At 38.3% G+C, this 14,268-nt stretch overlaps 2 protein-coding genes across 8 annotated transcripts; one reads left to right on the top strand and one right to left on the bottom strand.

The window, feature by feature from the left end:
- The first annotated feature begins 3,048 nt into the window (after positions 1–3,048).
- Positions 3,049–6,255, top strand: LOC104799164 (transcription factor TGA1-like). Of its 7 annotated transcripts, none has more exons than XM_010521581.1 (9): positions 3,049–3,301; positions 4,349–4,524; positions 4,593–4,673; positions 4,765–4,824; positions 4,904–4,981; positions 5,075–5,141; positions 5,234–5,505; positions 5,592–5,819; positions 5,905–6,210. In XM_010521581.1, exons 2-9 carry the CDS (start codon positions 4,366–4,368, stop codon positions 6,055–6,057), a joined length of 1,098 nt encoding a protein of 365 aa, XP_010519883.1. In that variant the 5' UTR covers positions 3,049–3,301; positions 4,349–4,365; the 3' UTR covers positions 6,058–6,210. The 7 variants fall into 7 exon arrangements, with proteins under 7 accessions (XP_010519883.1, XP_010519890.1, XP_010519876.1 ...); XM_010521588.1 differs by having other exon boundaries at positions 4,355–4,524; XM_010521574.1 differs by having other exon boundaries at positions 3,049–3,194.
- A 109-nt stretch (positions 6,256–6,364) lies between these two features.
- LOC104799205 (probable inactive receptor kinase At5g10020) lies at positions 6,365–10,700 on the bottom strand. The gene is made up of 3 exons (XM_010521610.1): positions 9,569–10,700; positions 7,368–9,032; positions 6,365–7,201 (listed from the first exon to the last, which is right to left on the bottom strand). The coding sequence occupies exons 1-3, from the start codon at positions 10,503–10,505 to the stop codon at positions 6,621–6,623; spliced, it is 3,183 nt and encodes a 1,060-aa protein (XP_010519912.1). The 5' UTR covers positions 10,506–10,700; the 3' UTR covers positions 6,365–6,620.
- Between the last annotated feature and the right edge of the window lie 3,568 nt (positions 10,701–14,268).

The following is a 14,268-nucleotide window of genomic DNA, read 5'->3' on the forward strand; positions in this document are numbered from 1 at the left end:
CCCCCCCCCCCGCATAACATATTAAATCTTTCATCTTTAAACATCGAATTAAATAGCAAAACGAAATAATTTAAAAATAGCCTACATATACGGAATATAAACGTTGTAAACATAGGTTCTAAGTAACGCTTCCATTATCAATTATTTGCAATTTCATTCTCTTTTAATTAGTTATATCATATGCGACTGACAGTTGTTTTATTGAATAAAAATATTAGAATTTTATTGCAAAATTGATAGAAAAGATACCACATATTTATTTTCCGATATTTCAATCAAATAAAACGGGTATAAAATTGGGGTGATGTAACCATGAGCGTTAATTATTCGCATCAAAGTGAAATTGAATCATTAGACTTTATCCAAAAACATTAATAGAATTAAATTAAAGGGTGACGACAAGGGAGAAGGTAGCCCACTCTTAGTGGCAAACTACTTTTGGATAGCACTCGAGAATAATTCCACAAATAGGCCGAAGCATATAATAGAGTTTATGCGTGACGTCTCTTTTTATTTCTTTCTCTCTTCCATTATTCCAATAAAATTTAATAACATGTGGATGTAAGAAATATGAATGTGGGAAAATCACTAATCAATAATGGATGGACCGACCAATCCCCAAATTGGAACAATGGTATGCGTTGCGTAACTTTACACATGCATCATTTTATTAGCACGGAACTTCAACCATTATTATAAGAATTTAACACAAAAAAAAACAATTATTATAAGAATTATGAACGTAAACATAACCATAGATTTGTTAAAACTTATCATGTCTCCTACTCGACAATCCAATATTAGATTTTGCATTCCTTTTTTATTTCATAATCTTCGACTTAACTCTATCTAAATTATGGAACTGATGTATCCTCCTATATATATATATATATATATATATATGCATACACGAACACATGGAATTTCACAAAAAAAAAGAACTTGACCCCATGGAGAGAAAAAAAAACAGAGCATGACACAATCAATATACGTGTGTGTGCACACTCACACACAAACAAACGAGGGTTCAGACATGTATGTCCGTATACGTGCAGACATGCATATATATGACGTCAACGTACCCAATTACCCCTCGGGTTGAATAATAACATCATGTTGGTCTATCGACGTATGAACTATTGATTACAGATTATATAAATGCATATTCTACATATTTCCAAATTAAAAATTAAACTGATAGTCTAATATAACATAAATTATCATTCTGAAAAATAATTTTAATACCGTCTTTTATCATTTCATCAATCATCATCATGAATCTACGCTTGTACCTCGTAACTTGTAGTCAAATTGACCAGGAATTAAAGGGAATGCTTGCTTAACTAAACTCGGACATCTTGAGAGAACGTAGCCACGTCATACTTCAAATTTTTTTAAAATGTAATATCCACGCTCGATTAATCCCCAAAATAAATAAATAAATAAATCAAAAACCATGTATAGGAAACGATATTGTAGAGACTTAAAAATTAAAACACCGATGAAATATATATACATGTATCTATGTTGTTTTTGTACGGCTAAAATTGTAATACATTTTTCAGTTTTGGATAACAAAATAGTCGATTAAAATGAGATGGAATTATAGGGGAGTTATATATATATATATATATATATATATATATTCACTATATGCTTAGATCGTTATAAATTTTCCTAATCGAATCTGCCTGGCAAAGCACTGTCAGTTTAATAAATATATGAACAGGATTTTTATATAGAATCTGTAGCATGTATACATCTATATATGCTACAGAAAACGCCCGAACCATATTTTATTTTTCAAATACTTAATGAAAAAAAAAGAAGATGAAGACGCGTCATTAATAGTGATTTTAATTATACGGAATTAATTGGAGTTACAAGTTTATTAAATAATCAAAGGGGCAAGTTGGAGGTGTTGGGGACATGCATTGTCTCCTATGGTATTTGAAGGGCCAATCTGTTATAATCAAAGGTTGTAATATTATGTTGATTCCTTCACCTAACTATAATACTACTGTTTACACACACACACACACACACATATATATATATTACTACTCATATGGTTTTAATTACTATAGGAATATATGAATCTCATGAGTTTTTTTTGGTTAAAGAATTAATTTTTTTGTTAAAATGAATCTCATGAGTCGGCAGAATATGATATTGTATTCATGTATCATTATGACTAATATCTCTAAGAAGTAATGAAATACATTGTAAACGAAGGAAACTATTGTTTATAGTATATAATTATGATATATATATTATATATATATATATAACCTAATTCCTATACGGATGACAAATCTAATTGTACATAATAATAAATATAGGTTGCTTGGTGAATTGAAACATTCAAAGTTCTACACGTTGGTCGGTCAGCCAATACATCAGCATATTATAAAATACCGAGCGGAATCGAATTTAACATATGATTATTAGTTGGCCAACAGATTACTTGAATAAATTCTCGTTCGATATTTTATCTGATTATCCAAATAGCCGTTACAATGTCACTTGAGACGCAAGCAGAATCACGGCCTCCAGAATCTACACGCGCCATACAGCGAGTGTTCTGCACGCGTCGTATCCTTATCTTAACCGCCACTGCTCCCCGCGAGAATCTTGCAACTATCGTTACACGCTCCTCACCCGCGCGTATTACGTTACCTCCGCCGTCAAGTGAGTTTCAGTTACCGGCGAGGAAAGACCGTTAACCTCGCCGTTAAATCACGGTCGCGCAGGTTAAAGAAGAGGGGCGCAGGATAAGAACCGGGTCTACCTGGTGCGCACATCAGCGAGATAGTGGAGACACGACGAATATAAGAAAAACAAATAAAAATAAATTTAATTTAATTAATCAAAGAGGAAAATATTATGGATATTAAAAATGATAATAATTAGTTTTGACTCGCTGTAGCTTAAAGACAAAAATCACCGAGAAGAGAACCCACATAAAAAAAAAGAGATTTAATTATAATATGGGAAATTTAAAAAAATATATAATTATTTTTAATAGGACAGAAATTTTAAAGAACTCATACAAGGTCTCCTTTAAGTTGTCGTGTTCTTACATGATTCATCTTCTTCTCCTTCTTCAGGATGATGAAACCTGCAGTTTTCAGACAGAAGGAAGAAATTGTACCCCTTTCGCTGTCGGCCCAATTTGAACTGCGGATTTATAGGTTTCACCTCTCACTTTGTCGCTGACGATTTTTTTGTTGCTCTTTATGGTTTTCGCGCGAAAAGTTCGTCTTTTTGAAGCCGCTTTGTCGCGAGAGACCCGAAGAAGGTTCGGCTTCGGATCTCTGTTCTTGCTGGTTTATGTCTCTGGGTTTTTTTGTCTGCCTGGAAGTAGGAGAAAATGGAAATAAAATTTTCTGGGAATCATGTTTTATGACTCCAAATCTCTGTTTGAGTGAAAAATTTCGAACCTTGTTTCACATAAAGCCTGAAACTTTCTCGTTTCCCTGATTCTTGATTATTTTCTTGGCTCCAAGAAAGATCTTTTGTTGGTCAAATTTCGTTTATGGGGGTTTGTCGATCGATCGTTAGATTCTGGGTATAACTGGGCTTGCTTCTTTTCTCTTTCCTGGTTTGCGTACTTAGGTTATTGTCTTTGATTGAAGTTGAAGTCAGAACTGGTTCAGATGTTCCCGGGAATCATCCTCAAGAAGCTAAAGCTAAACTTTTTCTGAAAACCCAGATATTTTCAGATCGAATGTTTCGATGTTAAACTTCTGATTTTCCATTTTTGCATGCCGATTTCTGACTTCTGCAAGATACGCTAATGCTTGCGTTCTTGGATTATGATCTTTGATTCCATTTCTTAGTTGTGCAAGAATCTAATATCAGTGGTAGGCACTGATGAAGAAGAAGAAGAATTTGCTCTTTCGGAAGTGTTTTAAGTAGGTCCACCATTAGTGCAAAAAGGAGAAACAGTGAGAGATCCAACAAGTGACATGACCTTGGAAGATTGGGTCTGTTCCCGGGAATGCAATATAGGAGCAAATAAATTCAGTGATCTTATCTATTAGCACCTTCCAATCACAAAATAAGAACAGGGCTTTCTGGTTAGCAGATCAATTTTGTCTGAAATCTAAGTCGGGTTTGAAGGAAGAACACAGTTCCCATTAGTTCTGGAATGTTAGAACTGATGTCTTGCAAGTTTTTTGGCTTTCATTACAGCTCTTGTTGACTCTGTAATGACAGAACTTCCTTCTATCTTGCCTGCACTTGTCTTTATGATATGTCTGGTTCGATTTTCTGGTAATACCGATGCCTTTTTTAACGACATCCACGATCTTAGTTTGAAAGCTGACAAAGTTTCTTGTCTTAGTGCCAGCTGAGGGAAAGATGAATACAACCTCGACACATTTTGTACCGCCGAGAAGGGTCGGTATATACGAACCTCTCCACCAGATTGGTATGTGGGGAGAAAACTTCAAGGGCAATGGAACTCTGAACACGCCTTGCCCTATCATTGTACCTCCCGATCCAAAATTAGATAACATGGTACCTTCTCCTTCCTTTGATGAGACCTGTTCCGGTTTTCAGACACTAACCCTACTTTTGTTTTCCAGTCAGAAGATACTTCCCATGGGACAGCAGGAACTCCTCACAGGTTCGATCAAGAAGCTTCCACGTCCAGACATACAGATAAGGTAAAAGCATGAACATTTTAGCAACATCTCTTACTCTTACTTGATCTTGGCCGTGTCGATTGAAGCATGTGGTTTGTTTGTATCTTTACAGATTCAGAGACGTCTTGCACAGAACCGTGAGGCGGCTAGGAAAAGCCGTTTGCGCAAGAAAGTATGATCTGTTTCAGCTATGGAGAAAATGATTTACGTTGTTCGGTTCGTATGCTCAGCTCAGGAATTTGATCTTGCAGGCGTATGTTCAGCAGCTGGAAACAAGCCGGTTGAAGTTGATACAATTAGAGCAAGAGCTCGATCGAGCCAGACAACAGGTAAGCCAAAATCATCAGACCCTTTTTCTTTTCCCATTTCAAATTATCTTGACGATGTAGCAATTCGTGATAAAAGAAAACTTTAAGTTGCAGGGTTTCTCCATAGGTGGGGGAGTAGATGCTGCTAGCTCTCTAAGTTTCTCAGGAAGCATGAACCCGGGTTCGTGTCGGGAATTCCACTTTCTATATACTTGTCTGAAAAAAGTTTTCAAATTTTTGGTTTAACGCTCGGAGACTCTTCAATCCTTGCAGGCATAGGTGCGTTTGAGATGGAATATGGGCATTGGGTGGAAGAACAGAACAGGCAGATATGTGAACTGAGGGCGCTTTTGCATGGCCATGCAAGTGATATAGAGCTGCGGATGCTGGTGGACAATGTCATGAAACATTACTTCGAACTCTTCCGCATGAAGTCAGCCGCTGCAAAAGCAGATGTCTTCTACGTCATGTCGGGAATGTGGAAGACTTCGGCGGAAAGGTTTTTCTTGTGGATAGGAGGATTTCGACCCTCCGAGCTTCTCAAGGTATAAATCTCTAAAATACGAATTGTGTTGGAGCTGAAAACAGTAACAGTTGTTGGTTTATTACAGAAATATGATCTTTTTTGCAGGTTCTGTTACCTCATTTGGATGTTCTTACAGAACAACAGCTTCTAGATGTATGCAACCTGAGGCAGTCATGCCAGCAGGCAGAAGACGCTCTGTCACAGGGAATGGAAAAGCTTCAGCAGACGTTGGCGGAAAGCGTAGCTGCTGGGCAGCTCGGGGAAGGAAGTTATGTACCGCAGATGACGTCAGCAATGGAGAGGCTGGAGGCTCTGGTCAGCTTCGTGAATCAGGCAAGTGATTTTTCCCGCGTTAAAACCAGACAGAGATGATGCGTGTTCCTGTTTTGACATGATGACGATGATGGGTGTGGGACAGGCTGACCATCTGAGACACGAGACGTTGCAGCAAATGTACAGGATCTTGACGACGAGACAGGCGGCGAGAGGGTTAATGGCGCTGGGAGAGTATTTCCAACGGCTTCGAGCGTTGAGCTCGAGCTGGGCCACTCGGCAGAGAGAACCCGCGTAGTAGACACAATACAGGGTTATATATATATATATAGACAATACCATGAAGAGCTCAAGAAGAAATGATGAAGTTGGTAGCCTTATAGACCGATTCTTTTTTCGGGTGATGGTTGTGTTTGTAACATTTATAAAAAAAAAATATGTTTATATATGATTTGGGTGACAGTAGAAATGAAAAGATTCGTACATGCATGTGGTTTCACGACGTTCCATACCATAAGAAAACGGTAGAATTCCCAACGTCTGATCTCTAAAATAGACACAAGATTTCCAAGGAGAGAGGAGGAAACCTGGTTACTGTAAGAGGATGAAGAACATCAACGTCAACCAAACTTGAAACCTTTCTGTTGTGTTCTGTCAGATAGTCAATGGAATCAAATCAGATTCTACTTTACAAACATTGCAAAATAATCGAGAATCTAATGAACACCCGAGATCAATCAGATCATCTAGAAGAGAATTTTCAGACGAAGAAGAAAAAAACTCAATGAGCGGAGAAGAAGAATAAAGAAAAAAGAAAGAAAAGAAAGGATCTTCGGCTCGGAAAGGGGAAGAATCCGAATCTCAAACAGAGATTGAGCTCAGATCATCAAGAACTTGTCTGATGTTAGGCCTTTCATTTACAGGTCCAATGCACCTCAGAGACACAGCTAACATGTCCTCCATCGCCTTTGATATTTCTTCCCCTACGGCTATATCTCTGTCAATGCAATCCATTCTCCGGCCTTCTTGATCACACAAACGCACCCAGTCAGGCAGATCGACGGCTCCTGACTGACCCGAGATTATATCACCCGCACTCCTTCTGGTCAGAAGCTCCATCAGGATCACTCCAAAGGTGTAGACATCGGCTTTCAGTGTCGGGTTTGGCTTAGCTGCCGAGACAAGTTCAGGAGCACAGTAACCAAGCGCACCCATGTTCAGTATCTGTTCCGCTATTCCAGCTGGAGTCATTAGGCGGTGGAGACAGTAGTCGGTTAACCGGACGGTATAGTCAGGGCTGCTTGTGAGGATTATGTTCGTCGGCTTTAGGTTTCCATGCGGCATTGATCTATCATGAAGGTACAAAAGACAGCTGGCTACATCAACTGCAACCTTTAGTCTTTGGCTGAAGGACAATGGGGAATACCTCCTTGGGGTAGTCTCTGCAATCAAACATATATATTCAGAGAAAGATGAAGAGAAGATTTCAGAACATTTCAATAGACTCAAAGCTTGTGAGGATTGCATAAGTAATCAATTGAAAGCAATTCAACAGATCAGGAAAGATTAAGGCAAGCAAGAATTGACCACTCATGGAAGAGTTCTCACCATATAAATGCAGAGCCAAGCTATCTCCCCTTGTGTAATCTGAAAGGAGAAGCCTTTCTTGTTCTCGGGGGCCCCAATAGTATGCCCGCAATGGAACGATATTTGGATGCCTCAAGGAACCAAATTTCTTTGCTTCCTTTGCGAAATCTTTCTTATGCTTCACAAGTCCAATCCTCAACCATTTCACTGTCAGCATGTACCCATTATCCAGTGTAGCTTTGTATAATGTTCCATGGCTGCTTCTGCCCAGAACTTCAGCTGGAGCCCGGGATAATTCTTCTGCTGTGAATTTCAGTGAAGCATCTAAGAAGAAAAGTTCTCCGGCCAATCGATCTGGTGAGTACACATCCAACATCACGGGCTGTTCGCTAAAACGGGGTGAGGACAGTGGGGAGCCTCCTGGGGAAGATCTCCTTCCAGATACTGCAGGATAATCATCAAGGAGATTAGGGTTTGTGGTTGCTGAAGTCGCTGTGTTACCCACGGGTAAACCCTGCTCTGATATTTCAGCTGCAAATTCTGTTTGCCCGGATAATGACCTTGAATTTGAGGTGAGCAAATGGTCATTTGAGAAACTCAGAGATGAAGAGGGATGCTGGACGTTTGAGTTGAAGTTGAGGAAGGAAGGGCGAGAAGAACGCCCGACCTTGACATCTCTACCGGGTGGTTGGTCTGTAAATCCACTCCTCCCTTGGAACTCCTTGAGCTGGGTACGGTGATAGGCAAACAAGACAAATAGAATCATAAGAGCAGTCCCAACTGAAGCAACGATAATTGCTATTCTTATGCTACTCTTTGTGTGATGCCTCCCACGAAAAGACAACTGCTCGGGAGTAGATCCTGGAGATGTCGTTCCACCTGGGAGATTTAACTTGGAATTTCCGGGATAAAACGAAGAGTGCGGAAAATGCCTCAGGTTTTCGGGAACCATGCCCGACAGGTCATTATATGACACATTAAAGCCTGCCATGCCAGGGGGGAGCTTATCAGGAAGATGACCCTTAAAACTATTGTTCGACAAATCAAGGTCTTTCAGGCCTGTAAGCTTGTTTAGGTCGCTAGGCAGTTCTCCGGATAGCTTATTGTTCGCAAGCTTCAGAACTGCGAGTCTTTCCATTGCACTTATATCTCCAGGCAAAACACCCATCAGAGAATTAGTAGAGAGATCAAGAAGCTCCATTTGAGAATAGAAAGGCAGAGCCAAAAGTTCACTAGCATGCGAATTCCGAAGAGGAATTTGCCCTGTTAAATTGTTCAAAGAAAGATTCAAACTCCTCAAGGCCCCAAAGCTGAAGAAGCTAGCTGGAATCGACCCGCTGAATTGATTTGAGCTCAGATCAACCACAGACAACTGGGAAAGCCCCGAATTATCCCACAGAGAAGGCAAAGCGCCATCTAAGGAGTTATTTCTGATGTTCAATACACTTAATCTCGAAAATGCAGAAACGAAATCTGGCAAGCTCCCCGACAAGTTGTTTGAACTCAGATCAAGAAACTCTGGAGTGGCTTCCCACTTCTGTATAACAGATATATCCCCAGAGAACATATTCCCACTCAGATCTATCACCAAGCATCTTTTCAAAGCGGATGGCAGATCCCCGGACAGGCCATTCAAGGAAAGATTCAACACGGATAAAGTTGTGGAGTTGATTTCAAGAATTGATCCTGCATACGACAGCAACATACAGATGTTTAGTCCTAACCCGCAAATGATGCATCAAGGAAATACATCCATAGACGTTTTCTCGGTCTATTATCTTGAAAAGTTCACACTATTTCTAGAACCAACTTCGATATTCTTAACATCACTAGCAATCAAACCCAACGAGCATTCGTATTAGTAGAAATTGCCTAGTCCAAGTAATCCAGCCCAAAGGACAGACCTTTTCCCAGAATTTCCCTAATTCTCCACAAGTAACATTGTAGAAATGCGGAAGGAGCAATATCTCAGCGACTGGGCAAGTGCTGTCTTTTTCTCAAGGAAAAATCAAATACGTAGTTGCAGTACTTAGTAAAGAACGCGTATGCAGTAGGGATATCCCAAAAATATTTTCCTAGACGAGAGGGATTAGCCCAAAAATATCATCCTATCGTTTTCCTGAAAAGAATCGAGCAAAAAGCGGCAAAGGAGCTTCATTTTCCAGAATGATTGAGCAGTAGCAGGAAAAAAAATTACGCTAAAAGGGAAGATTTCGAATCACCTGTAAAACCATTTCGACTGAGATCCAGCTCCCGCAACGGAATCAAGCCCTGCAACAGTTCTTCCGGTATCGAACCAAACAACTGGTTACGACCAAGTTTCAACAATTTCAGACTCGGCAATGACCCGAAAGGCGGCAACTTGCCGTTGATCTGGTTATTTTCCAGGTCCAAAAGCTCGAGATTCTTGAACAAGCCAATGGAATCTGGGGTGAAAAACCCGCCGTTCAAGGTGTTGTGGCTCAAATTCAGGTGATGGAGTGTGTTCGAGATGCTCGAAATGTTATCCAGAGGTAAAGACAAACCGCCATGGAAGCGATTGCAGCTCAAGTCAACGAACTCAACGTTCTTTGACTCAGTGAAAATCTCCCCGACATCACCCCAAAGCTCATTTCCGTGCAAATCCAGAAATCTCAGCTGCTGAAGGTTCCGGAGCCCGCTGGGAAAACCGCCCTGAAACCTATTGGCGGACAAGTTGAGATAATTCAGACCCCACAGATCCGTGATCCGACTGGGGATGGGACCATAGAAGCTATTATCCGACAGATCTAAGTGCTGAAGCGACGATATCGCACCCAATGCGGGGACGACCCGACCGGAGAAGTTGTTGCCGGAGAGAGAGAGGTTACGGAGTGAGGTGAGGCCGAGAAGGGTACTGAACTTGAGCTCTCCGGAGAGGCCACGGCGGTCGAGATTGATGGCGACGATGGAGCCAATTTCCGGGTCACAAGAGATCCCAGGCCAAGCGTCAGGGCAGGTTTTCGGGTCGGAGAGGCCGTTCGTGACGGGCCATGAAATGGGTGGATTCGAAGAATCATCTCGGATCCCTTTCCGGAACTCGAGCAGAGATCGGAGCTCCGACTCTGTGACGGCGCCAGCGCCGCCGAGGAGTACAGAGAGAAAGCAGAGAGAGGTGACGAGACTGACAAAGAGACTCATTTAGCCCAAAAATGTCCCAAAAAATTGAGGAATTGAAGAAGATACAGAGAAACCCTACGGATGCATAGCTCAGAAAAAAGAGGAAGAGAGACACTGAGACGGAGATTTAGGGATTGTACTCGAAACCCTAGAATCTGGAAATGGAGAAGACGCAGAGAGAGAGAGAGAGAGGGCACTGGTGTGTGCTTGAGAGAGAGAGAGAGAGATGAGAGAGAATGTTCCAAGTTTTAAAAAAACCAAATTTCTCCAGTAAACATAGAGTTTTATAATTTATTTATTATTTTTTGGGATTAGACGAAAATTATCTTATATGTTTCTTATATAGACAGCATAGAATCACAATTTAACTTATATAGTTTCCCCATTAATTGAAACGATGAAATTAACAGCAGTAACTATAATCATCGCCAGCTTTACAGCAATGAGATGAGAGATCTTTTTACATGTAAAAAGATTTTATATACATATATATACACGTATATACTACATTAGGATTTGCAACTGAAAAGGTTAAGTTTTATAAATATTCAAATTTACTAAAAAAATATAAAATGTTATACTTGCCAGTTTCGTCAGTAATATTGTGTCTTTCCTACTATAATGTAATTAAATTTGTTTAAGATTGTTTTTTTAAATTTTTTTTCTCAAAACAATAAAATACATGATGTCATGAAAAAAGCACCGCTGTACATAAACAAAGCCAAGGAAGAATCTGTTAAAATATAGCGGTAAAGATGACGTGGCGGAAATTGATTGGTTGTGGGATGATGGGAACGGGCCCTCGCACGCATGTTGCGTGTTTTTTTTTTCCGCGCAATCTTCCATTTTTTTTTCTCACATGCAGAGGTAACGGCGTTAGGAGTAATTCCGTTATCCGTTTCACGTATATTTTGTCCGTACGCTGTACTCCTGAATCGGGAGGGAGGATGAACGTGATGCCTCATTATTACTCTGATGGACCGACCTGTCAATTTGTATGATATTTTTCTTTATTTGTTATAATACTTTTACGTAATATAATTATATAAATAGGCACACGTATATATATACACATCGCATGTATCTACCATACTCGTATTGTGTAGGGAGGTTATGATCATTGGGTCAATTTATTGCCCTATAAAGCGTTCATCTCTATACCCATAAAATAAAAGATGCCAACTACAATATTTCAAGTAGTTAATTTAATCGGTAAAAAAAAAAGTATAAAAACATTTGTATCCTTCCAAATTCAAATTTCAAATTAGAGAAATAAACGTAATTTTAATTACATATCTTGCTTCCAATTCCATAATTAGTATGAATATCGATTCAATATATCCGATTATCCAAAAAAAAAGTTATTCCGACAAATTTATCAAAAAAATCTTCTAACATTTTTTTTCTTCTCATGAGTCGGGGGTCCATAAAAAAACATTTTTCTATTTGATAATTGGCCGACCGACCACAACCAAATAACTTCGACATTTTTAATTACGAAATAAATCTGTTTTATTCGTTAGAAAACGATGTTTCGAAACATGACCATCATCGCTGCATCAAAATGTCAGTGGCCCTTGTAAATTTTGTAACGATATCTCAATAGTCAGCCCAAACCATAGGGACACGACTTGTCTTTAATCTAAATGAATACATTCTTTGGTTGTTTGTATAGTAACTAGTAAAATATCTAATATTTATTCCATTTTTTGTTATTATTATCACAATATTATAAAAATATATCCAATATTGGGTTGTACAACTCATAAAACTCATTCTCAACTTAGATTCGAATCTATATTTGATTCTCTAGAAAATGCAATTGGGTTAAATATCCGATAAATTTACAAATTATAAAAAAAAAATTGTGAAGATATAACGGAGATATTGTTTACTCAAATTTACCATTCTCTCATGCATGACAACTTGGTCATGTATATCCAGTAATTCATCAAAACTAGCATTCTATTATTTTGTAATTAAATCTTATATATATATATATATATATATATATTATTAACTAATTAAGGACATGCATTGATTCTTAAATTGAGAAATCGATATAAATAATATGATGCTAGTTTTAGTTAAATACAAAAAATTATTTGTGCTAGTTTTGACAATAGAACATTGTTCCTTGCAAATTAAGGACTCGCATGCGTGTGGAGATCGGTGGGCCACTCTCCACCCCTTTTATCTGATTATAGAATATTTTTCTATTATCTTGTAGAAAGTGCTTTTGACACTTTATTACTAGTTTTCGTTAAAAAAAAAAAAGGGAACATTGTCTGAATTAATGATCCAATAATATATATATGCATATAAATGTGTGTATATATAGTTTGAGACAAGTTCTCCAAAGCGTGGTATTCATGAAACTGTAGGTTTAGATATATTTTCAATACGGTGCGTTTAAATGAAAAAAATACGTATTTTCTAAGGTGGCGCAAATCAAGGTCAAGTTACAAAAAGAAGAAAAACAAAATATATATAAATATATATGAAGAGTCAAACAATTTGGCCGTGGATCATCCTCTTTCACAATTTCAAAGTATCGGTAGTACTTTAGCCAAATATGGTTTGCTTGTTTTTTTTTATATGGATAGAACCGTCTCATAACCCTTTAGGTCGAACGATATCTCGGACAATCAACCTTCCGATCCTGCAAAATAGTCGACAAAAAAATCGAATCCACAACCTCTGCGACTTGTCATTTTCCTATATAATTTTGGGTTTACACTATATTCTAATATTTTATGTCATACTTCTACATAGGTTTCCGGAAAAAGATTGTGTGTATATATATATATATGTATATATATAATATAACATAAGATTTAAAAGCATGTCTTTTTGATTTTCACTCTAGTAGAAGCTCGACTAAAAAGGTTAGGGAAAAATATTCCATGTCCTTATTCTCTCTCTATACATATATACATGTGTGTGTGTGTGTGTGAATGTATATTTATGGAGCCAATTATTGAATTATTTTGGTATTGAAAAATACATCTTTATGGCTGTCTTTTACTTTGTCGAGTTGGGCGAGAGAAATTCCAGGCTGGTTCAAGAATGTTGAGCCGCAGAGATTGTGTGTGTATATACATATATATATGAATAACCTAAATTCCATATACTATTATATTAATGCTACTTTACCTAAACAACGATATTGTAAGAATAGATTACCGTAAATTCAATGGCATAAAAAGTATGGAATTTAATTTAATAACAACAACTATATCATCATACAAAACAAATCAAAAGAACAATGGGCAGTAAATCTGTCTTACATTAATGATGCATTTTTGGTTGTCGTGAGGGTAACATGACATGCTCGATGGGTACGACGTACAAGTGTGTGCGCATACAAGGACATTTGCATAATTAAGAAGAAGAAAAAAAGGAGAGCTTTTAATTTAATTTATAATTCAAAACCCTGTTTTTTTAACCTCGGTATTTATTATTTGAGCCATTATACAGACACATGATGACACATTACAACAGAGACAACAATGTTTCATGATTTTGGTTCCTACTTCTTCTACTTCCTCTATACACTACAAATTCCACACCCTTCAGTTAATAAAAAACAAAAGTGTAAAAGAATGATTATTTTTTTTTTGGTAACCGGGTGTTTTGGGTCGAGCCCGAGACTAATACTGGGGTCGGAGTGAAGATGACGATTTCAGGACAGAACTTTTTACCTGTCCACGAGGAACTGGGAGTTGACAGCAACGGGCTCTTTGCTTTCAAAAGGGCTTCTGAAGATTGGGGGGGGGGGGGG

The sequence above is a fragment of the Tarenaya hassleriana genome, unplaced genomic scaffold (genome assembly GCF_000463585.1).
Source record: "Tarenaya hassleriana unplaced genomic scaffold, ASM46358v1 Cleome10, whole genome shotgun sequence".
Lineage (NCBI taxonomy): Eukaryota > Viridiplantae > Streptophyta > Magnoliopsida > Brassicales > Cleomaceae > Tarenaya > Tarenaya hassleriana.